General features: G+C 44.6%; 1 protein-coding gene across 3 annotated transcripts; it reads right to left on the minus strand.

Moving 5' to 3' along the window:
- Positions 1-455: 455 nt before the first annotated feature.
- Ticam2 (TIR domain containing adaptor molecule 2) lies at positions 456-22,179 on the minus strand. Of its 3 annotated transcripts, XR_013046083.1 has the most exons (3): positions 21,793-22,179; positions 6,570-7,460; positions 456-6,432 (listed from the first exon to the last, which is right to left on the minus strand). XR_013046083.1 is itself a non-coding variant. In XM_006977661.4 (2 exons), the coding sequence occupies exon 2, from the start codon at positions 7,400-7,402 to the stop codon at positions 6,701-6,703; it is 702 nt and encodes a 233-aa protein (XP_006977723.1). In that variant the 5' UTR covers positions 7,403-7,460; positions 21,793-22,178; the 3' UTR covers positions 456-6,700. The 3 variants fall into 3 exon arrangements, 2 of the variants coding, with proteins under 2 accessions (XP_006977723.1, XP_076411331.1); XM_006977661.4 differs by having other exon boundaries at positions 456-7,460; positions 21,793-22,178; XM_076555216.1 differs by lacking the exon at positions 21,793-22,179 and adding an exon at positions 7,803-8,102 and having other exon boundaries at positions 456-7,460.
- Between the last annotated feature and the right edge of the window lie 1,472 nt (positions 22,180-23,651).

Below are 23,651 nucleotides of genomic sequence, written 5' to 3' on the forward strand. Positions count from 1 at the left end.
GTCCTGTGCTGTATTGGTGTAATAGGTGACCTGCAACCGTGAAGAGAAGGAAAGTTACAGAGGCTGTGTTGACTGCCAAAGTCAACACACTGGATCCCACCTCCCGGCAAGAGTCATAGCAACAGTTTCCTCCACGCCCCGTGACAAGGCCCATTCAGTCCTAGATAGCCTGATTCCACCCAAAGCTGAACATGGGTTAGCCTAGCTCAGCGGTGTGCTGTTGTTCCTTAAACCACATGAAGATTTTTGTTATTGTTTTTACCTCCAGCTCTGGGCCTCAGTTCAGTCTCTTTCCCATAATGAGCACCTTCAAATCAATTTGATCTCCTTTTTTTTTGCAGAGCCCTCTGTTAGGCAGAGAGATGGCTTGGCAAGATCTTATCTACAAGTAAACCTTGGATTTGTGTCTTAGTTACGTTTGGGTTGCTGTGATAAAACACCATGACGCAGGCAACTTAGGGAAGAAAGAGTTTATTTTGGCTTACGGTTCCAGAGGGCTCGGGTTCCTGAGGGCAGAGAAGAGGCATGGTGACTGGAGCAGGAAACAGAGCTCACATCTTCAAGCCACAAGCACAAGGTACAGAGGAATCAAACTGGAAATGGTATGAGCCTTTAAATTCTCAAGCCCAGTTGCGGTGACATACTTCCTCCAAGAAGACCACAAACCTCCCCAATCTCCCCAGATAGTGCTATCAACTGGGGACCAAGTGTTCAAATGGCCAAGACTATGGGGGACATTTCTCATCTAAACCAACACAACTTGCTGCCAGGAGACACAATAATTGCGCTTTCAGGTTTGAAAGAATGGCCACTACCACCACCAACCAGGCTCAGAGTTTTGGCTTAGAGCTGTAGTGAGGTCGTGTAAGGGTTCAAGGAAGCCATTTCTGAAGATAGCATCAGATGCCCCATGAAGTCAGGAGGGTCCAGCTTCACCCCAAGGCCTTGGGATTTGCAAAGGCAAAGTCAAGGGCTAAGGTGAACAGCACTGTCTTGCCCTGGGAAGGCCCCAGCACCAAGTTGTTGAATTGGAAGATAAGATAGGAGAGCAAGAGCAAAGGGGCCCCGTGACTGTTCTTCCTGCAACTCAAGGGAGTCAGTCAATTTCTACCCACTCCTAAGGGAGACAACTTCTCCGGGCTGAGCACCGTACAAGGCTAACTCAAATGGATTATAGCCCATCTCCCCAAATACAAACATGTGCAGAATTAATCCACAAAGCCGAGCTGAAGGCATCCTACCTGAGCTACTCATCCCCTGAGTGGCTTCAAGACTAGTACTCCTCTACTCCATTTCTCTGGTTTCCTAGTTGATGGGCCACCTTTCCCAATTTGCCAGATGTGTGCGACCCTGCTGAGGTGCCATCCTTGCTACCAGCTTTCTCCATGCAAAATCCTACCACTAATAAACAGCTTGCACACCCCTGGCAGATGGGGGGGGAGGGGCGCGGGGGGGGGGGGGCTGCTCTCTCTCACCAGTGCAGCTACATATACCTCACTTGCAAAGAAGGCCCAACAGTCTCTCCTTTGTTTTCAATCTGTCCCCTACAAGCAGCAATGGTTCTAAGAATAGGGTGGTGGGTAAGATGAAACACATTCTTCTTCCCCTCTTCCCCCTCCCATGTTGTGGGTTAAATGTGCGAAATAATGGTAGTGCTAGTAGCATGGATATAGTGTGTGTGTTTGTGTGTGTGTGTGTGTGTGTGTGTGTGTGTGTGTGTGTGTGTGTGTTGGTTAGTTTGGGTTTGTTTGTTTTTTGTTTGTCAAATTGACACAAGTGTCATGTCATCTGGGAAGAGGGACCCTGAATTGAAAAATGCCTGTAGGGAAATCTGTGGCGTATTTTCTTGGTTAATGATTGATGTGTGAGGGCCCAGCCCACTGGGGGCGGTGCCACCCTTAGGCCGGTGGTCCTGGGAGATGCTAAGAAAGGTAGCTAAACATGAGCCTGGAGAGCAGAAGCAATGTTCCTCTGTGGTTCTGCTTCAGTGTTTGACTCCAGGTTTCTGCCTTGGGTTCCTGCCCCAACATCTCTCAGTGATGGACTGTGACCTGGGAGTTGTGAGATGAAATAAACCCAGGTTGGTTTTAGTCAGTGCTCTATCACAGCAACAGACAGCAAGCTAGGACAACGTGTGAGCCATTCAACGGTCCTCAGAGTGATTCTTTCTTGTGGGCATTTTCTTTATTTTTAGAGAAGGACACTGAGATTCAGCAAGGTTTATAGATGGCTGACTACATGTGTGAATACCCCAAATTCCAAGGTGGAAACTCAGTCCACAGCATGATGGTGTTACAAGGTCAGCCTTTGAGAGAGTGTTGAGGGGGAAAGAACTCTGCCCTTAAGAATAGGACTCAAAAAAAAAAAAAAAATAGGACTCATGTCCTGACTAAAGATACTCCCAGGAACCTGTTTCCTCTTCTTCCATATGAGGATGCAGCAAGAAGGTGCCATCTGCAGAGAACTGGTCCTCACCAGACACCAAATCTGTTAGTGCCTTGTACTGCCTAGTTTTGCGTCAACTTGACGTAAGCTAGAGTCATCAGAGAGGAAGGAGCCTCAGTTGAGGAAATGTCTTCATGAGATCCAGCGGTAAGGTGTTTTCTCAAGTAATGGCCAATGGAGGAGGGCCCAGCCCATTGTGGGTGGTGCCACCCCTGGGCTGGTGGTCCTGGGTTCTGTAAGAAAGCAGGCTGAGCAAAGGCAGGGGAAGCAAGCCAGTAAGCAGCACCCCTCCATGGCCTCAACATCAGCTCCTGCCTCCAGGCTCCTGCCCTGTTTGAGTTCTTGTCCTGACTTCTTTTGGTAATGTACAGCATGTGGAAGTGTAAGCTGAATAAACTCTATCCTCTCCAGCCTCAGGGGGTTTCATCACATCAGTAGAAACCCTAAGACATCCTTGGCCCCGGATTTCTCAGGCTTCAGAACTGTGAGCAATCTTTTCTGTACAGACTGTCCAGTCTGAGGAGTTCTGTTAGAGTGGCCCAAGGACACAGCAGTGGTCCTCTGTGTAGTTTTCTTGGCCCTCACCCATGTTTTAATGTTAGTTTTAGCAAACTTCTACTAACTGCTACATTTTAGTGATGATTAAGTTAACATTTAAAACAGTTAGCCTTCAGATCCAAATTTTGTTTAATTAAAAAAAAAATACTCTGTGTGTCTTAAAATAAAGCTATTTCTGGAAAAAATTAATAGAAGGCCAAGCTGGGGTTCAAACCCAGGTAGTTTGATTTCAAGGCAGTGTTCTAGGGTGTGGTGGGCACATGAGGCAGAAAGAGTTCATTCAAAGACAAGTAGAAAATACCAATAAAACCATCCAGAAGTCAGAATGGATCTTCAGTGCTTATTATTAATTTTTAATAACACAGTAATGAAACATTTTCTTGGGTGGACCACTCCTCTGGACTTAGTAGGCTGGATACTGTCTTGTCTATGTGCGGGTCCAACCTGGAGCAGCCACAACACAATTCAGAGGGAAACTCAACTGAGAAACTGAGAATGGCCAAGCAAAAAAGATAGGAAGACCTTGGGCTTATACTTGTTGGGTTTTGTTGTTATTTACTTTTAAAGTTATTGTGGCGAAATGCACCTGTGGAAATGTATTGTTTCAATCATCTTTTAAGCATAGATTTATGGCATTGGGTCCATTCATAATGTGTACAACCAAGGCTTTACCAGAACTTCTTCATTACTCCAGACCAAACTCTTGAGCTACTGAAAAATAAATATCCTATTTCTCACTTCACAGCCTCTGTCGCTGTCTCTATTACCGGGTCTCTATGAATTTACCACATATACATGGAATCATACAATATTTTTCTTTTTAAACATAATGTTCATTTATGTTTTAGCATATGTCAGAGGTTTTTTTTTTTTTTTTTTTTTGGTTTTTTTTCGAGACAGGGTTTCTCTGTGTAGCTTTGTGCCTTTCCTGGAGCTCACTTGGTAGCCCAGGCTGGCCTCGAACTCACAGAGATCCGCCTGCCTCTGCCTCCCGAGTGCTGGGATTAAAGGCATGCGCCACCATCGCCCGGCGAGTTTTTTTTTGTTGTTGTTGTTTTTTGTTTTTTGTTTTTTTTGAGACAGGATTTCTCTGTGTAACAGTTCTGGCTGTCCTGGATCTCACTCTGTAGACCAAGCTGGCCTCAAACTCACTTAGATCTGCCTACCTCTGTCTCCCAAGTGCTGGGACTAAAGGCATGCACTACCATGCATGGTGATAAATTATATTTCTTCTTTAGGTCATAGAGAAGTGTTTGTTCAGGCATACCTCAGATCATTCTACAGCAGCTCCAGGTGGGTCACACAGGGTACCCAGGATGACAACTTGCTGGAATATAGCAGAGTTTCTCAGAATGGTTGGTGTTTATATCTAAAGCATTATATGTGCACATAAACACAGACCCCTGATAAAGCCCACACCTCTGCCTCCTTTTACCATTAGTTATTTTGATGATCGTAATTTCAACACCTAAAATTACTCAGTACCTAACATTTAGTTCTTCATCATAAAAAAAAAAAAAGCTGGATTCCAGGCTTACTGGGACACTGTGCCATGCTCTCTTAGGAATAAAGATTGCTATTTCTCTGAATACCTTCCCACAGTCTTCACTGGAGATGAAAAGGACAATTAGTTAACCATAAAGAATAAAAACATTTAAGAAATGCCACTCTGCATCAATTCCAGTTTGGCAGGCATGCGAAGGGTGGGTGGTTAATGTTTTATTGTTACATGACACTTGCTATATAGAAAGCATTACAGTAATAATAATAACAATAATAATAAAGGGATACTTACTAAAACTGAAAAAGAAAGGTGGGTAGTAAGTTACCATGGCAAAGAAGGTTGAGAAAATTCCATGTAGGCCATCACCTTCTCTGGGAACCAAACACGAGAGCTGACTGATCTGCAGGATCCTTGTGGGGCACAGTGGCTTGTGGCTATAAAGAAGTGGACAGCGGCAGTTGGGGATCCAGAGGAGTGAGGACCAGGAGACACATGAACTAGGAAGAATGTCTTTGTTCATGGGTTCACATAAAAAAAAATACATCTTTAAAAAAACTGAGTAGCTGCATGTGGTGGGTGATGCACACCTTTAATCCAAGCACTTTCAAGGGCAGAGGCAGGTAGATCGGTGAGTTTGAAACCAACCTGGTCTACACAGCAAGTGTCAGGCCAGCCAGGGTTACACAGTGAGACCCTGAATAAAAAGAAAACCGAAAACCTGAATAAGCATATATAGATTCTTTTCTGTGACTGCCATTAGAAATCAATTGTGATGCAAATATACAAACCTATCCATTCATTGTAAGCATGCATTATGTCTTCTGCAACGATCACACTATGTATCACCTCATAAACATTTAAGGCTTTGCTTATTGCTTTCTGGCTTCCAGTTTTCCCATCCTGGGAGAGGACAAAAGCCTTTAGAGATCCATCAATCCAACCCTTTCATTTCGTAGACAAAGGAGAATAGCTGCCCACTGGCACATTCATCCTCAGTGGCAGAGATTGGCTTGCAAGTAGGTCTCCTGGCTCCCAGTGGGCACTTTCTCATTATTTGACATGACTCACCCTTAGCCACATGCTCAGTCTGTACTTGTTTGCACCGTTTCCGTCTCAAATGGGCTGAAGTTCTATGAGGGAAAGGTACAGGTTCATGGGGCCTCCTTGGCTTGTTAGGTACATTAGGCCCTAAAAGTGAAGCTGGTAAAAATACAGTCTCTGCACATACAACATACGCACATCACATCACACCACACACACACACACACACACACACCCCACAACCATACAGACACACACACCACACCACACACTCACACACACACACACACACCACAGACACACACACACACCACTCCGACACACACATCACACCACACACACACACACACATCACACCACACACACACACACACACACACACACTCACAGTCCGACCACCCTAGATAAGCCTCCCCAAGTCAAAGGCTAACCTAAGAGGTTATTGATTTTTAAAAGCAAACAGCTAGTGAATCACATCCCATTCACAAGCTCTGCAAATAAAACCCTGGTTACAGATGGCAACTAACAAGGTCAGGGGACATCTCCACAGAGCCCCCAGCTACCACACTCTCAAAAGGATTGCTAATTTGTGGCGGGAACTGGTTCCAAACTCCAGTAGAAACAAAACCACACGTGGCTGGATTATTTTCAAAAGTCTGACCGTTCTGACGTCTGCTTCTGATGTACAACTTGTGTGCATCCACACTGCGCATGTCCCAATCTGGCCATCCACGTTTCTGGGTGGCGGCACCAGGAAGCTCTACGGTAACATTCACGATGGAAATAGGAAGGAAGGTAATCAGACCTCTCACGGTCGGAGCCATTTTCTTCATGTCTTTTTAGGATTTTTAACTTCGTATTTTGAAAATGTCTATCATACACACCTGTTCACAGTTCAACAAAAGAAATGAGTTAAGAATATTCATGAACTATGAAAACTACAAAAAACTAGATGCTAGAAATTGACCATCTTGAGTTTACCAGCAGAGAGTTCTACAATCCTAGGCCTGCAGAAATGTACCTTTCTTGTGCTCCACAGATTTCCTGGAAGCAGACTCACTCAAATAGAAGTATTTCTGAGATGCTGCTTTCTCAAGTGAGGATGAATCATTTTGTTTACAGAACAGGAGCCAGCCGGGTGTGTGCTTCGTCTCAGGCAAGGAACTGTCCTCGCAACACACTCCGTGTCTCTTTCCATACAGCTTGCTGCCGCTCATACACAGACTCCTGGAAAATCCTCTCCACTTGCGTAGAAAAGCCTCGGCTTTCTTCTTCTAAGGCATTGATGGTCTGTAGCGCCAAGGGAGTCCTTTCCCGGGGAAGAGGGCTGTTCAGGGGCCGCATGGGTATGACGGAGTTGTACTTGTGCTGCCGATTCACAGAATTCATCAGGGAAGTGTAGAACTGGAAGTTACACCAGGTGTCTCTTAGAAAGTTTTCAGTCAGTAACAAGATCGTCCAAGCAGACCCATTTACAGCATCATCTAGATTCTGCAAATGCATTCTGCCACACGGCATCTCGGCGAAAATTATCCCTGGCCTGATACCAAAGTCATTTTGCAGTAGATCCTGGACTCTGAGGGCCTCCTCTGTGTCATGTTCTGCATGCAGTATCACGAATTTGAGGAACACTTCTTCTTCAGCGTCCTCCTCAGGCATCTCTCCCTTTGCCTCAGCTCCCTCCTGCTCTCCTGTTGGCTGCCCTGTTTTATTACCATGCTCCACCAAACCCTGCAAGGACACATCCTTCAATTTCCCGGTCTCTGACTCATGGCAGTCTTGATCTGTATCCACACTGTGTCTTTTATGCCAAGAAAGGGGGCAGTTATCTAGTTTAGACTTCCCAACACCCATGGCGGACTTGTGGGATATACAAGAGAGCTTTATTTGAGTCTCAACATTTCTTCTCAATCTAAAAAGGGAACAACAAAGCAGAATATTATATGTTTAATCAAAAGATAAAAAAAAAAAACCTTTTGTTCAAACCCCCCCCCCCCAAATAAAAAAATAAAAAAAGGACCTAAGAAAGAAATGGCTGCCAATCAGGAAACCAAACTATCAGGCTTTTGTGAGTTTCACAAGGGCTGCCAAAGACAAGAGAAACATTTTGGTAGCAAACACAGATACAAAGGACGCAAATATCCCAAAGATGACTGACAGTTGCTCTCCTGAGTCAGCACCAAGAGATCTGAAACGTCAGTGTTCAGGATTCACCCTGTTCCTGTAGTGGTGGAAGCGAAAGAGAAGACATTACCATATACAAAAAAACATCTTTTTCCAGGCAGTCTTTGGAATGTTAGAGACCAAACATTCACCCGAATTAAGTTAACATCTCAGTTTGGATCAAAATCTAGGAACTAAGCTCTCCAGCTTTCTCCAGCTTAGCCAACCGAGGATGACGTAATTTCCGTTCATTCCTTTGTGATCTGAAATTCTGGAATTAGAAGACTTAGACCAGTTGTGAAAGAAAAGTAATCCACACGAGCGGAATTCAAATAACTTCAGAAGATGTTGGCAATGTTAAGTTCAAGGGAAATTCTTTTATCAAAAGACAATTTAGAATACTACTTGCATATATAAGCAATGGGATATATTATTTATTATTTATGATCAAAGACCAGATTCAAAAATAAACTAGGCTTTTGAGCCTATGTGTTTTCCCAGCTTGCACACATTCTTGGGGCTGTCTTTCTCTTTTTTAATTAACTTTCTCTGTTTATACCAGCATATATGTGTATACAGTCACATCCACAATGACCTAAATAATACAATAACGAGGTCCCACATAATTCAGATTCAGAAGAAGTGGTGTCACTGTTAGGAAAAACACACCTGGAATCTCATTCTAATGCATAGACAGGATAAAATTCCTTGCTGCTGCCTTTGGTTAGTGAAGGATGGCCACTGGTTATCATTTGTGGTATTTGTACGTTAAGGCTGGCTCCAAGGTGCTAGTTGACCAAGAAGTAGGCTAAAGTGCCACTCTAAAATGTAGCCCACATACATTGCAAATAATAAAACCTAATTGATTTGCCCATTCTTCACTGGCTAGGACTCAGTGCTGCCTCTTGTTACTGGTCAGGGTCTCATGAGGTCACTGCTCACCACGTGTGTCTGTGTTTCGTTTACCTTTTGAAAAGAGACAGTGATTCTCTCAGGCATATACCCAAAGGACACTTCACCCCACCATAGCAATACTTGCTCAACCATGTTCATTGCTGCTCTATTCATAACAACCAGAAATCAGAAAGAATCTGCATGTCCCTCAAAAGATGAGTAGATAAAAGAAAATGTTGTGCATTTATACAATGGAACTCAGCCATTAAAAAAATGAAATCATGAAATTTGCAAGTAAATGGATAGAGCTGGAAAAAGTTATCCTGAGTAAGGTAACCCAGACCCAGAAGACAGATACAATAAGTATTTGCTTATATGTGAATATTAGCCATTAAGTCAATGATGACCAAGCTACAATCCACAGAAGTTAGGTATAGAGTAAGTGGGTGCAGACAGATGTCCCCAGGAAAGGGAAATGGATGGATGGGGGGCTGGAACAGGAGGATCAAAAGGGGAGGGAGAGGAAAGAGGAGGATGAGGGAGGAAATATGGGAGAGACACCTAAAATTAAGGGCCATTTGAGGAATAGTATGGAAACCTAATACAGCAGAGCTTCCTAAAATACATACATAAATGAAGGAGAGCTAAATGAAGTAGCCAAATAATGGGGGAGACAGAGCCCCAGGTGGCCATCCATGGTCACCAAATGAAGCTTCAAGTCCCAGGATTGTGTTACATCTAATTGAGTTGTTGGTCAAAGGGGTCCCACGGGAACCCTCAAAACAACTCTGGCTATTGCAGACTATAGGTTGCTCTCCACAGACTGATGGCAAGTTCCCATTGCTAAAGGCTACAACTCATTGAACATGGAGAAGTAGAGTTGGTGCCTACAAAGAGCCTCCACCCCTATGTGCTAGTGTCTTCGGCACAGCAAGGTCCTCTGCATGCTACCAATGGAGAAACACAAACACCAAGCTAGACACTAATGGTTTGATCTACAATGCTGTCTTGCCTGCAAGATCTGCTAGTGCAACGGTGGCACAAAGCTTGTGGGAATAAATACCCAATATCTATCTGATCTGACTAAAAGGCCCTCTCCATAAGATGAACCCATACATGGGTGACCATGAACCTGAGCTAGCCTGGGGACCTAAGGTAAACCCAAATACCACAGTTTTAAAAATAAATACATGAATAATAATAAAGCACAGCAATAAAATTACTCCTAATGACATTTTGCAATACTAATAGATTAGATCAGTGGTTTTCAACCTTCCTAATGCTACAACCCTTTAATACAGTTCTTCATTGTTTTGATGAACCCCAGCCATAAAATTATTTTCATTACTACTTCATCACTGTAATTTTGCTACTGTTATTATGAATTGTAATGTAAATATCTGATTTGCAGATAGTTTAGGTAACCCCTTGATTATAAGGTTGTTCAACCCCTCAAGGGGTCACAACCCACAGGTTGAGAACCGATGGGTTAGAGCCTTGTTCAGCCTCCATCAAAGAAGCTTCCTTCTTCGGCAGATGGGAACAAATACAGAGACCCACAACCAGACATTTCATTATGCAGAGAGTGAGAGACTTGGGACACTTATCCTTAAATGTGGCGCCTCTGTCAAATCCCTTCCCTCAGGGCTCGGGGAAGCCCGTGGAAGAGGAGGCAGGAAGAGGACCTGGAAAGAGTGGAAGTGACAGAGAAGTTGGGGAACAAAAGAAAACAAGGCCCTCTAAATCAATGACCACACACACAGGAACTCTCAGCGACCGAGGCAGCATGCACGGGGACCACGTGGGTCTGTAGCCGATGGGGTCTCGGGCTGAAAGGAGGAGTGGACACATGGCCGGCCGCCTCCCTAACCCAGAAGCCACCTCCCATTAATAGATACTTGCAAATGAAAATTTAGTTTTTCTCCAAGAGAGTCTCACCGGGAAAACAATCCTCCTCTTAAGGGTAGGCTGCATGCCCAGAGGTAGATGGCCAGCAGAGAACACACTCAATGGCGTCTTTGGAGGTTCCTTGTCTCATAATGTCAGGGCTTTTCCCTTCTTTAAAAAAATTTATCTCATTTTAAAATTTTATTTTATTATATATGTATACACACAACATACAGATATTTAAAATATATATACTCTCTCTTTTTTTCCCCTACAGGTCCTTTGCATATATATTATGGCTTCCAGTTTAGTGTTTTTATGGGATTCCTGAGTGTGTTTATGAATGAGTCTCTGTGTCTGTATCTTTTTCTCATTTTTTTTTTTTTGGGCTCTTTTCCTTCTGTTTGTTTTGTCCTACTCTGATGTGTCAGTTTTTGTTTTCTCTTATTTTATTTTATATTATCATCACTTAGAGAAGCCTGTTTGTTTTCTAACGAGAGACAGAAAGGGAGTGGATCTGGATGGGAGGGGAGGTGGGGAGGAGCTGGGAGGAGCAGAGGGAGGAGAAACTGTAATCAGGATAAACTATGTGAGAAAACAATCTATCTTCTATCAAAGTAAAAAAGATATCAGTGATTTGAACACACAGTGACTGAAAAGTGTCCCCCACACTTGTTCCCACTGACCTTGTCTTACTTACACGGCTTCTTGTGGTACCCTCCCACTGCCCTTTGGAATACCAGTGTAGTTTTGTATTACTTTTCCAACAAGTGTTATCATTCACGTATGTACGAAAGCAGTGGGTAGACACTGCTGTGTATTTTCCCTAATTTCCTCCCCTCGGTATTTTCTCTCTGGGTTAGAGAATTTCCTCATTTCCTTCCAACTGCGTAATGCTCCAGCATGTGGCTACACCGTAGTCATTCCCTGTTCTTGGACATGCAGGCTGCTTTTAGTCTATTACTACCGTGAATGCTTCTGTTATGAAACGACTTCAAAGAAAAGTCATAGAACATTGTAGAAGCTTATCTGTAGAATGGTCCCATCAAACGGGGTTTCCATATCAAAGGTTCATTACATATCCCCCTTTTTGTGTTTGTATGTGTGTTTGTATGTATGTGTACTTGTCTGTGCCTTTTTGTGTGCACCTGTGTGTGAAGTTCCGAGATCAACGTTAGGTGTATTCTTCTCTTGCTTTACCCTTTACCTTTTGAGACAGAGTCTCTCCCTGATCCTGGAGCTCACTGCTTGGCTGGACTGCTGGCCAGTAAGCCCCAGGGATGGTCCTGCCTACCGCAGGCCCTAATAAATGAAAAGGTACAGGAGTGGAGGAGGGGAAGTGTGGTCAGGATGTCTTGTGGGAGAGAAGAAGAAGAAAAGAATTGTGGAAAAACGAGGACAGAAAAGATGAGTTAAAAACTGCTGGTGGACACTGTGTTTAAGTGAGTCTGCTGAGAAATAACGAGGAGAATAAAAATTAATGAGGACAGGAAGGATCCGTGCCGGTATCTGGAAGGAGAGCATGCTGGGAAGAGAGCAGCAAACCCACAGGTCCTGAGGCTGTTGAATGTCTGGCATCTGGGAAGGTGTGAGAGGTGGGGATATGGGTGGAGCCTGAACTGAGCTGTGAGCTGAGCAGGAGGAGCTAGCCCGAGAAGGCCGAGAGATAGCCTGGTCTACCCGATTTCATAGGACCGCTCCGTACTTGAACTAGAACAGAAAGAAGAGAGTAAATGCAGACGCAAGATCACTCGTGAGAGTCTGTCCTAGAAACTTAGCAGAAAATAATGGTGGTTTGACACTGAGTGGCCGCAGAGCAGGTGTCCGGATCAGGGACACGTTTTGAAAACAGAACTGAAAGGAACTGGTGTCCAGCAGGCACCGGATACTCTGGAGTTGGGAAAGAGGTTAACCCTGGAGATGCATAGTTGGCATTTATCTTCATACGTACTGTGTTTAAAACCTAAGACCATGTGAGATCATTACAGGAAAGAGTATAGACAGGAAAAGGAAGTGCCCCAGGGCTGAGCCCCTAGGCACTCCAACATTATGGAGGTCAGGAACAGAAAGAGCCAGCAGAGGAGCCGGGGTGGTGGGGGTGTGGAGGGAAGCAGGAGATTGTGCTGCCCCCGATGTCAAGGGAAGAAGTTCAAGAGTGTTTAACCGCCTTCCAATGCTTATAATTGGCCATAGGGAGGAGCACGGAGAACAGAGAGAAGTAGGAACATGAGATGAGTAGGCTCGGCACAGCGGGGAGGGATGGAAAAGACCACTTAGGGAGAGTTCAAAATGAAGACAGAAAAAAGCGATATAGAAAACCCGTGTGTGTGTGTGTGTGTGTGTGTGTGTGTGTGTGTGTGTGTGTGTGTGTGTGTGGTGTGTGTGGGGGGCAGGGTACGGGGAGGATTGGTGGCTTCTGCAGACGGTCTCTTCTTCACCATTCCCACTAAGATAGGAATGGAGACATTTCTGCAAACTGCCTCAGATCTCATTTTGAAATGTAACAGGCGGTGCCCGTTGGGGAGAAATGTCTGCATGGTATTATTCCTGTGCAGCCCCAGAGCTGATGAGCCTCAGGCTTACTCTTCTTCCCAGAAGACGTCTGTATAAGGAAGGAGAGCAGGTTTCTGCAGAAATGTCCCAGGAGGTCCCTCTGCGGTGTTCCAGCTGCAAGCCATGCCCATGACTAACGGTGCAAACATCAGTGTACACACCCCCTTCTTGCTAAGTTTAGTTACCCCATTCAGCTCTTTGTGACGGTTAACTTCACGGTTCGCTCCCTAGGCCTTGGTAGCCAGGGGGTTGGCCCATGCCAATCTGTGAAGCTGATTAACATTTAAATCAGTAAACCTGAAGTGAATGGCATTAGCCTTCATCATGTAGATGAGCCACATGCCACCAGCTGGATGTCCAGAGGAAGGATTCTGCCAGTAGAAGGCAACACAACCTTTAGACTCGAGAATGTATCAACTTTTTGTTGTTGTTATTGGTTGTTGTTGCTGTTGTTATTGTTCTTTTTCCAGACTCGAGATTGAACCTAGCGTCTAACACTTGCTAGGGCGGCACTTTACTGTTGTGCCCAGATCGTAACCCCCAGAGAGACCACCAAGGACGAGCATACCAGAATGCAAAAGCAAGGTTTACTTCTGCTGCAAGTCATGACAGGGAACTCATCTCAAGCCATCTCAAGTGAGGCAGGGAGGAGTTACTCTTTCTTGGGGAAGTTAGTTTTTATAAGCAAAACCCATAAAATTTCTTAGAGGGGAGGGGGTTAGTTAGTACGGGTCCATCCTTGATTGGTCCAGTTTTTCCCGGGCCTGGACTTTATCTTATTCTAGCTTATCTGTTTGCCCTGTCAGGAGTTTTACAACTCATCTCTGGGGTTTGGTCATGTTATCTCTGGAGAGGGGCATCTCGTGGTTAATTGGTTACCATCAGACATCCTGACTCTGTTCTTTTGAGTTCCTGGGGCTGGTGCCATCATTTCTGGGGACTTGAAACTGGCCTGGGTCTATCTATATTGAGATATCTTTGTCTAAGGCCCCCTTTTTGAGACAATAGAGTGAGGGTCTTGTTGTGTCTAGATCCGTCCCCAAAGCCGCCACTGGAGACTTTAGGTACAGAATGCAAAAGTAAGGTGTTTTCTAAGTTTACAAGCCTCCAGGGAGGCTCTTCCAAATCTCTCACTCACAGCAGGGAGGTTGGAAGGAGCTCTCCCCTTTCTTTGTGAGGCTAGTTCTTAAAGGCACAGACCATATAATTTATTTTAACCCGCCTCCCTTTTTAGTCTTTTGGTCGAATATCCTGACTGTGTTTTCCAAAGTCCCTGTAGCAGATACAGCCACCTGGGGAAAAGGGGTCTAAGTTCTTATCTACACTTAGGAATCCTCGTTTAAGCTTCTGTCTGTAGGGGATAGAGTGGGGGATTTTACTGAGGTATCACATTTACCACTGTGATACATTCCATCCCCGACCCCAGGATTGCACTTTCTCAATTCTCAGTCTGGTTTGCCCTACTTAGCCCAATCCGACCTGCAAGCCAATCTTTAAATGTATCCTTCTCCCGGACTCTGGTTATCTCATACTGGTCCTGTTGTTCCAAAAGGAATTCTAATACAGTCTTCCTTGGGAGGCTGGAGATGTAGCTCAGCTGATAGAATGCTCACCTAAGATTTTCCTGTCATTAAGTTAGAAGTTAATGTTCATCTTTTAAAAACATTTTCACCACCTGGTTAGCGGGGCTCTCAAATGTTATGAGTAAAATAATAACCAATAATAATCTGATAAAAACATATAAACATTAAACTTTCAGTCTGTGTGTTTATCAGGGGAAAATATTATATATTCAAATAAGTACCTTTTGAAATTTAACACATTTAAAATCCTAGTGTGTCTGTGATTCTTGAGTCAGAGAAAGGTTTTTTCTTTCATATTTGAACAGCACCACCTTGTGGCAGAAATATGTAAAGTCAACAGCTTCTTGTCCAACTAATGTTTTGCTATTAATAAATAAATGCTTTATTGTTATTTACAGGTTTTGTTGGAAAGTTATTCTATACCAAGACTTGCTGGTTTTGAAGGATGTGAAGCTAGGATGGACAGACAGACAATTAGGACCCACTGCACTCTTGCTTTATACAGAGTACCAGGTGATAGGAATGCACTCAGGAGAGCCACCCACAGCAGGACCAGAGGCCCAACTACGTAGGGTCGTTTTGCATTAGACATTTCTAGAGTTCAAGTCCACACATGTGGGATACAGGGGGAGAAGAGAGGTAAGAGAGAAGGGTGGGGAAATTAAGAGCAGAAGAGACTTAAAAGTATTATGTTCAGCAGGGCGGTGGTGGCACACACCTTTAATCTCAGCACTCAGGAGGCAGAGGCAGGCAGATCTCTGTGAGTTCGAGGCCAGCCTGGGCTACCGAGTGAGTTCCTCTGTGAGTTCAAGGCCAGTCTAATCTACAGAGCGAGTTCCAGGACAGGCTCCAAAACTACACAGAGAAACCCTGACTTGGAAAACAAACAAACAAACAAACAAACAAACATTATGTTCAGGGATCTGGAGAGATGGCTCAGTAATTAAGCATTCATACTGGGCTTGCTAAGAAGTTGGTTCTGTTGTGGAATAGTTAACTATGTAAAGATGTGTTACATTTGTTCATGCTGTGGATTACCTTAACTGCGTAAAGGTGTGTTACATTTGTTTACGTTGCATTTGTTTAACTATGTAAAGATGTGTTGCATTTGTTTCACCTTGCCTGCCTAAGACACTTGATTGGTCTACTAAAGTGGCTGAATGGCCACTAGGTAGGCAGGTGGGGATGGCGGGCAAAGAGAATAAAAAGGAGGGGAAATCTAGGCTCAAGAAGAAAAAAAGGAGAGAAGAAGGGAAGACGCCTAGGGCCAGGCAGCCGTCAGCCAGCAGACACAGAATGGGACACAGAGAAAGAAAGGTAAAAAGCCCCAAAGCAAAAGATAGATAAAGAGAAACAGGTTAATTGAAGTTAAAAGAGCTAGCCAGACACAAGCCTAAGCTAGGTGGAGCATTCAAAACTAGTAAGTCTCTGTGTCATGATTTGGGAGCTGGTTGGTGGCCCAAAAGAAAAAGCCTGGCACATGGTTCAGTTCCCAGCATCTATGCTGGGTGCTCACAACTGCCTATAACTTCAGCTCCAAAGGATCCAATTCTCTCTTCTGGCTTCTATGAGCTCCTATTCTCAAGTGCAAATATCCATACACAGAAACTGTAGTCCAAGGTGAACAGGCCACGTCCCAAACCATCAGCAGGGCATCCCCGGGGTCCTGGCTTTTGGAGGCATGAGAGATGTGAAATTGAGGGATCATGGAGTCCTGCCCCCCAGTTTCAGAGAGCAGCTGAGGACAGGCAGTAAGTGGCAGGATTAGAGTCCTTGCCCGGAAGTGCTGAGAGACCACTGTGTGAAACTGTGAAGATGCGATCCAGGTTCTGGCGGAGAGCCCAGGATGTTGGTGATGGCAGAATTGTGGGATGTCTGCCATGGGAACCCATGGGTATGGAGAGGAGTGCGCTCAAGAGCCTGGTCAATTGAATTGTAACAGTACTACCACCATCTCTATACGGGACACTGGCCGCAGGATTTGGTGTTTGCCCTGCTGGATCTTGGTTTGATTTCTGTCTGACTATTCCTTGCCGTGCTCAGATTCTTCTTTTGGAATAAGAATGCTAACTCTGGGAGTGAGGCTGGAGAGATGGCTCAGAGGTTATGAGCATACTGTTATAGCTATATATAAAAGTATGTTATAGCAAACTGTTCTTTTTTTTTTTTTTTTTTTTTAACGCACGGCGGGACCTGCCACACGCGGAAGGGTGATGGACCACCGGCTGGGCATACTGTTCTTGATAGAGGACCTAGGTCCAGTTCCCAGCACACAAGTCACGTGGCTCGCAACCTCCTATAATTCCAGCTCCAGGTGCTCTGACACGTTTGACCTCCAAGAGCACCTGTAGTCATGAGTACACACTCGCACATACATGTAATTAAAGATAAAATAAATCTTAAAAAAAATGTTTACTTGGTGCCATTGTATGTTAGAAGTAGGAGATTTGTTTTTAAAATTTGATCTGAGCTCACAATTAAGAGAATTTTGACTTTTAAAGTATAGGAACTGTTAATGACTTTGAGCTCTTTTGACATTGGACTGAATTTATTGTCCATTAACAATTATGAGTCTACGGGAACAAAGAGTGAGAGGTTACAGCTTAAAAATGACGTGTTTGCATGTGATGTTGACAAAGGTGACATCATGATGGTTAGTGTTAACTGCCAACTAGGTTCTAGAATCACTCAGAAGCCAAGCATCCCAGCATATCCATCAGGAATTACCTAGTTTGGTCTCTGGCCATGTCTGTGAAGGACTGTTTGATTAGGTCACTGTGGTGGGAAGGCCTGCGTATTGTGGTTATCGCCATTCTCTGAATTGGGATCCTGGAGTGTATAAAAAGGAGACAGTAAACTGAGCATGTATCCATCACTTTCTGCTTCCTGGTTGTGAGGTGATGTAACAAGCTATTTCAAGCTCCCACCTCTTTGATTTTCCAGTGCTGGGGAGGAAGAGACCTGAGGTCTTCTGGGGCTTGCTAGCCAGCCAAACTGAACTGGCTTGCTCCAAATCCCAGTGTGAGAGACCCTGCCTCAAAAATCCAGGTGGGTGGCCATCCTAAGGGACAATCCCATAGGTTGATTTCTGGCTTTCACAATATATGTGAATATATGTGCATGTACAACCACACCCACATGCTCCCACTTGTACACATACATACACATGTATACACAGAAACAGTAGCATTGCTTTGGTATTAAGAAAGCACCCCAGCCGGGCGGTGGTGGCGCACGCCTTTAATCCCAGCACTCGGGAGGCAGAGCCAGGCGGATCTCTGTGAGTTCGAGGCCAGCCTGGGCTACCAAGTGAGTCCCAGGAAAGGCGCAAAGCTACACAGAGAAACCCTGTCTCGGGAAAAAAAAAAAGAAAAAGAAAAAAGAAAGCACCCCAAGGACTGGAGAGATGGCTTAGAGGTTAAGAGCACTGACTGCTCTTCCAGAGGTCCTGAGTTCAATTCCCAGCAACCACAGGGTGGCTCACAACCATCTGTAATGAGATCTGGTGCCCTCTTCTGGCCTGCAGGCATACATGCAGGCAGAACACTCTACATAATAAATAAATCTAGAAAGAAAGGAAAGAAAGAAAAGAAAAAGAAGAAAGTAGAGCTGAGCATAGCCTTCATCTCTCCTGGCTTCCTGATTGTAGGCAAAATGTGACCAACTGCCTCAGGATCTTGACACTATACCTGCCCTGAAGTCCTCTGAATCGGAACACGTCTTCCCTTAGGTTGATTTTTGTAGGTGTTTGGTAAGGTAACTACTACAGGGGCAAACACCTGAAATGCCACACGTCAGTCATGGTGGGGAACAGCTATACCCCCAGCCTCTTGGGAGGAAGGCCACATGCTCAAGGCTGCCTGGGCAGCAGAGTGAGTTCATGACCAAACTTGAGCAACTAACAAAGACCCTATCTCAAAAATTAAAAAGGCCTGGGGGGGGGCAACCAAGTGACAGAGTACTTGTCTATCACGTGAAAAGCTTGGGGTTCAATCTCTAGTACTCAAGAAACAAAAATAACCCACTCTGATGAATAGCAGTGTAGTGTTATCTGTTCCCCTGGCAGAATCCTATTAAACCATTAACCATGTTTATGAATATTATGAATAAATGAAGTGACAGGATGAAATCCTTCTGTAATAATTAGTTGATATAAAATAGTATATATAGGATGACCCCAGCTTTTTAATGCAAAATACAGATAAAATAGACAGGAAGAAAACTATACCAAAAAGTTAATAATGATTATCTGTGGACATTAGGTATACATACAAGGACATGGAACTATTCTTTGTTCATATATGTTTACATATATGTATATATATGTATACACACATATATATGAAGAAAACATAAATATTCCTCACATACATAAACACACAAGTATGTGTGTTTTACAAGGATTACGTATATGAAGAAAGGGGGCTTAATATATGAAAACATTTTCTACAAGTTCTTCTAAAATGCAGGTCACGTTAACTCAATGTCCATATAGCATGGGTTGAGCCACCTTCGTATCTAACTCTGTCTCATCTTCTCTTTACATGTATGCAGATTTCACAATGGCATGGGTTTGCTAACTCCACAACAAAGCCAGCTCCCAGAGCTGCGTCAGTCTCCTCCACAGCTATAAATACTGCTTGGTCACCTGACTCTAAGCATCGCCATAGCACATAGAGGAAGACCTCAAGAGAACAAATGCTTAATTACTTTAAAAACTGCCTCTGTCAGAGTCCCAAAAGCAGAAGTGAAAAACTGATTTTCATCTGGGTATCTACTTTTTTATCTTGGAGATCTTGTCTTTTAGACTTCCTTCTCACCCTCTGCCAAGTTATTGCCCGTTCTTTTTCATAAATATGATGGTACCAAATTCAAAGGTCTAAGGTTATATACAAGTGCTACTATATCCATCCAGCTCATTTCTTGCATTTTCTATAGTTAGAAGACAAATTGAGAGCTTGTATAAAAAACGAATCTCTAAACAAGGGAGATGATTTGTTTTTTAAAATAGAATTGATTTCAAGGAAAGGTAGTGTCCAAACGACACTCAAAAGAAAGATGGCTGTACTGTTGTAACATTAGCAGCAATGACAGATGTTTCAAAGATATTACAGTTTCACGGGATACAACAGTCTGTGCTGACTCACAGTCGCTTTTCTTCAGTTTCAGTTTCATGGGCTTAATCACAATCCAAAAGTATTACATGGAAAAATTACAGAAATATGTAATTCTTATTTTTAATGTCTTGCTATTCTGAGCAGTGTCCCACCTGGACCCAAGTCATCCTTCTGTCTGGTATATCCGCGGGGTGTATGCTACTTCCTGGCAGTCACTATGTAGACTATCAGGTAGCTTTCAGAGGGTGTGTATCCAGGTAACCCTTATTTTGGCAATTTTATTACAGAATACTGTTATCACGGTTCTATTTTAGCAGTTACTAGCTTCTTTCTATGCCTAACTGATAAATTAAGCCACACTGCAGGGATGGAGAAACCCCTCATTTTCATATGGAGGCAGAGGCAGGTGGATCTCTGTGAGTTTGAGGCCAGCCTGGTCTGCACAGTGAGTTCTAAGACAGCCCCAGCCTACAGAGCAAGACCCTGTCTCAAACAGCAGCAACAACAACAAAAACCCAACCAACTAAAAGCAAGTCCTAGAGCTGGAGCCATAGCTCAGAGGTGGAGCGCTTGCCAGTGATACACAGGCTCAATCCCCGATGTGGGCAGAAAATAACCATTCCTGGATTGTGACCTGCATGAACGTCAGCAGTTTTTACCAGCTATGGAAGGTTACTCAAAGAAGCAGAAGAGAAGGCTGAGTGCATTGTGTGCGACATCAATCGTTCTGTTTGCATATACTAACAACACCTGTCAGGTTGCTAGTTGGACACATCAATAAAGAGCTGGATGTATGCTTGTGAACCTAAAAGGAAGCAAAGCTAGAGATTATAATTTGGAAGTCATCATCTTATAGATGTTACTTATAGCCAGGGACTAGTGACTCCAGGTAGAAATCATCATGGGAGCAAGCATCTCTAGAAAAAGAAGATGGCCAAGACCTGGACCCTGTGGCACTCTAACATTCAGTGATTGAGAAGCCTCAGTGACCAGTGGGGTGGGGACACGGGGGAATTCAATAAGCTGCAGGTCAAATGAAGAAAGAATGGCTACTAAGGCGGAGTAACGTCTGTGACAGTGGCTACTGACTGGTCAGGGAAGATGAGAAGTGAGAAGTGTGCAGACACTAGATTTCACAAGACCATCCCTGATGTCACCCAGAGCCAGCAAGGGGAAAAATAGGAGAAGTAAGAACTGAGGCCCAGAGGCAAGCCTTTCCAAGAGGCTGTTTAATAAAGGGGATGTTTGGCTTGGGGGGGGGGCTATTATTTAAAGGTGGTATTTAACATTACAATTTAACACGTTTGTTAAATTGATGTCTAAAAATAAAAAAGTCCCCCAAATGAGGAGCAAACGAGATGTGATTGTACAATAGAAACGTGGTTTGTATGTCAAGTCCCATACACTAACACTGACTTTGACTCAAATATAACTCATTATTCAATACGTGCTCATCTATTCTCTGATATAAATAACATACAATGGAGTTAACTTCAATTATGTCCATCACACTACTAAAACGTTAGGTAAGTAAGGTAATATTTTAAAATACTTTAAAAAAAAGTTTACTACTGCTCTGGAAAACCTGAGTGGTTCTAACTCATGCAATATTGAACCCAGCTCACAGTTGCCAGCCCAAATGACTTCCATTCAAATTAGCCCCCACAAAACTTTCTGCATTGTGTGGCTGGCTGAAGCTGGCGCAGAGCTCTTAAAAGTCACTTAAGACGCTGGGCTGTTTGCTCATGGTTCTGCGTGTCTTTCAACCCCAGAGGGATAGGATTGGAATTTTATGCCAGCCTGGGCTACATAGGGATGGAGGCTAGTAGCCTCGACTACATGTCTTTAAAAAAAGTTTTCTAGTCAAAACGAAACACATGACTGGCAAAGAGGTGCGCAGGGTTTTCCCTTCAGAAAGAGGCAGCCCTCGGATGGAGGCACCAGGCCTGCCCCAAGACACTGTGGACCGACCTGGGCTGCACACTACTCCCCAGTCCGGCCGCCCGCTCCTCCCCAGCCTGCCCGCTCCCCAGTGCTCGCAACTTGCCTGGGAAGGTGTGGGTGCTGCGCGGTCACGTGGCTTTTAGTCTTCCTCTCCCACTGAGCAAGACCTTGTAGACAGGTGACTGGCTGCAGAGGTCTGAAAGTTAGGACGTGACTGCCAGAGATCTTGTCCCGAAGCCACTGTGACTCGGCACGCCACGCCCACTGAGCCTGCAGCGTGGAAGATCTGGGCTGGCCATGCACGGAGTCCTCAGGGCGGTGGACTTCGATTTTGGACGTCCTGCTTTGTGGGGGCCACCGACGACCGAGTGGAGGGTGGGGTGCACTGTCCCCAGGAGGAAGCAGATGGCCAAGGGCGGAGGAGGGGAAATGCCGTGGGGGAACTGCCACCCAGGCAAATGCCAGCTTGGCTCCCTGGTTTCTGTTTTCTTCCTTTTACATTTGTTTTCTTCTTTTTAAATTAAGCCCCAAGTTCCAGGCTAGGAGAAGCCAGGAAAGAAATTTGGCTTCCGTCTGTTCCCTACAGTCCAAGTAAGGCCCAAGACCAACAAAAAACAACCAAACTAACCAACAACAAAAATCAAGCAAAGCTACAAACCTTTCAGAGTCCCCAAACTTGATTTTTAACTCAGGCTCCAATGTTAGTCATACCTCAAAAGTTCAGTTAGGTCTTCTCTCCCTTTTAATTCTGACATTTTTTGGTGATTTTTGAGTCAGGGTCTCACTATGAAATTCTGGCTGTCCTGGAACTCACTTCGTATGATAAGTTGAAAAAAGAAACAAAAAGAATGACTGCTCCTAGGGTACGGTGGAGGAGAAAGTTTATTGTAGATAAGAGAGAGGGCATAATTAGAGGCAGAAGCATCTGGGAGAGTCCATAGTGGACATGACCCTGAGCCCTGTGAGGAGAAGGGGAGGGTGAAGGGCCGGGGCGAGAGAAGACCCAGGTACAGCAACCAAGACAGCAAAAGGTAAAACGAAAGGGCGAGTAACCAAAATGTCTCCATTATATAGGAATGCTTCTGGGGTAAGGGCAGCCAGTCCCGGGGCTGGAGAGTTGGGGGTATGGTGTAACCGTGTAACCGGTAGCTATTGAGGGGTGCTGGGAGAACCCAGCAACCAGGTCTGCTTTGATATGTTAAATAGACACCTCAGCCACTTGTGCCAGGGTTGAGACTCAGCATAAAGCAAGCTGGCCTCCAATTTAGAGGTCCTGGCTCTATCTCCCGAGTGCTGGGATTCAAGTGTGTGCACCACCATGCCGGGCAAATTCTGACAACTTTCATTGGCTGCCGAGGAAAGGAACTTGACCCAAACCAGGGAGCCCACGGATAGGAAACCGGGCTTGGAAGTCTGGGCCTGGTCTCAGAGGCATGCTGCACAGAGCTCCAGGTTGCTCTCCTCTCCACGCAGCCGGCTGGACGTACCATTGACCTTGGGAGCTAGTAGACTGCCACTGCTCAAACTGCCGCCACGTTGTGGCTGGTATCTTGAACCCTGTCTGCTCCTCGATGCCCCATCTTTCTCTGGCCATTGTCAAAGTTGACCATTGTCTTTTCCAGCGTTGCCTGGGCGCTGCCACACTTGCCTTTGTGCTGTTCTTACCTCTTCTCTGTCGGTTTCCTTTGCTTGCCCCTCTTCTTCTGGGAGTTCTTAGAATCAGTGCCCCCTCCCCCTTCTCCTCCTCCATTTCTTCTGCCACAGTAAAGTAAAATATAAACTACTTACGTGTACATACAATGAATATCACGTCATCAGTCTAACTGCATACATTGAGGTTTGGGTCAGTATTCTTCCTCTGGTTCTCCTATTTCCAGAAATTCAAAGAACCTCCTGTTTGTGATGAGATAGCACTAAGGCCAGCATCTCTAAATCCCCCAGGCGGGATCTGAAACTGTATTG

This window comes from Peromyscus maniculatus, chromosome 19 (assembly GCF_049852395.1).
Source record: "Peromyscus maniculatus bairdii isolate BWxNUB_F1_BW_parent chromosome 19, HU_Pman_BW_mat_3.1, whole genome shotgun sequence".
Lineage (NCBI taxonomy): Eukaryota > Metazoa > Chordata > Mammalia > Rodentia > Cricetidae > Peromyscus > Peromyscus maniculatus.

Excerpts from the sequence above, each read along its gene's own strand:
- Ticam2 (XM_006977661.4), bottom strand. The coding sequence starts at position 7,402 with ATGGGTGTTGGGAAGTCTAAACTAGATAACTGCCCCCTTTCTTGGCAT.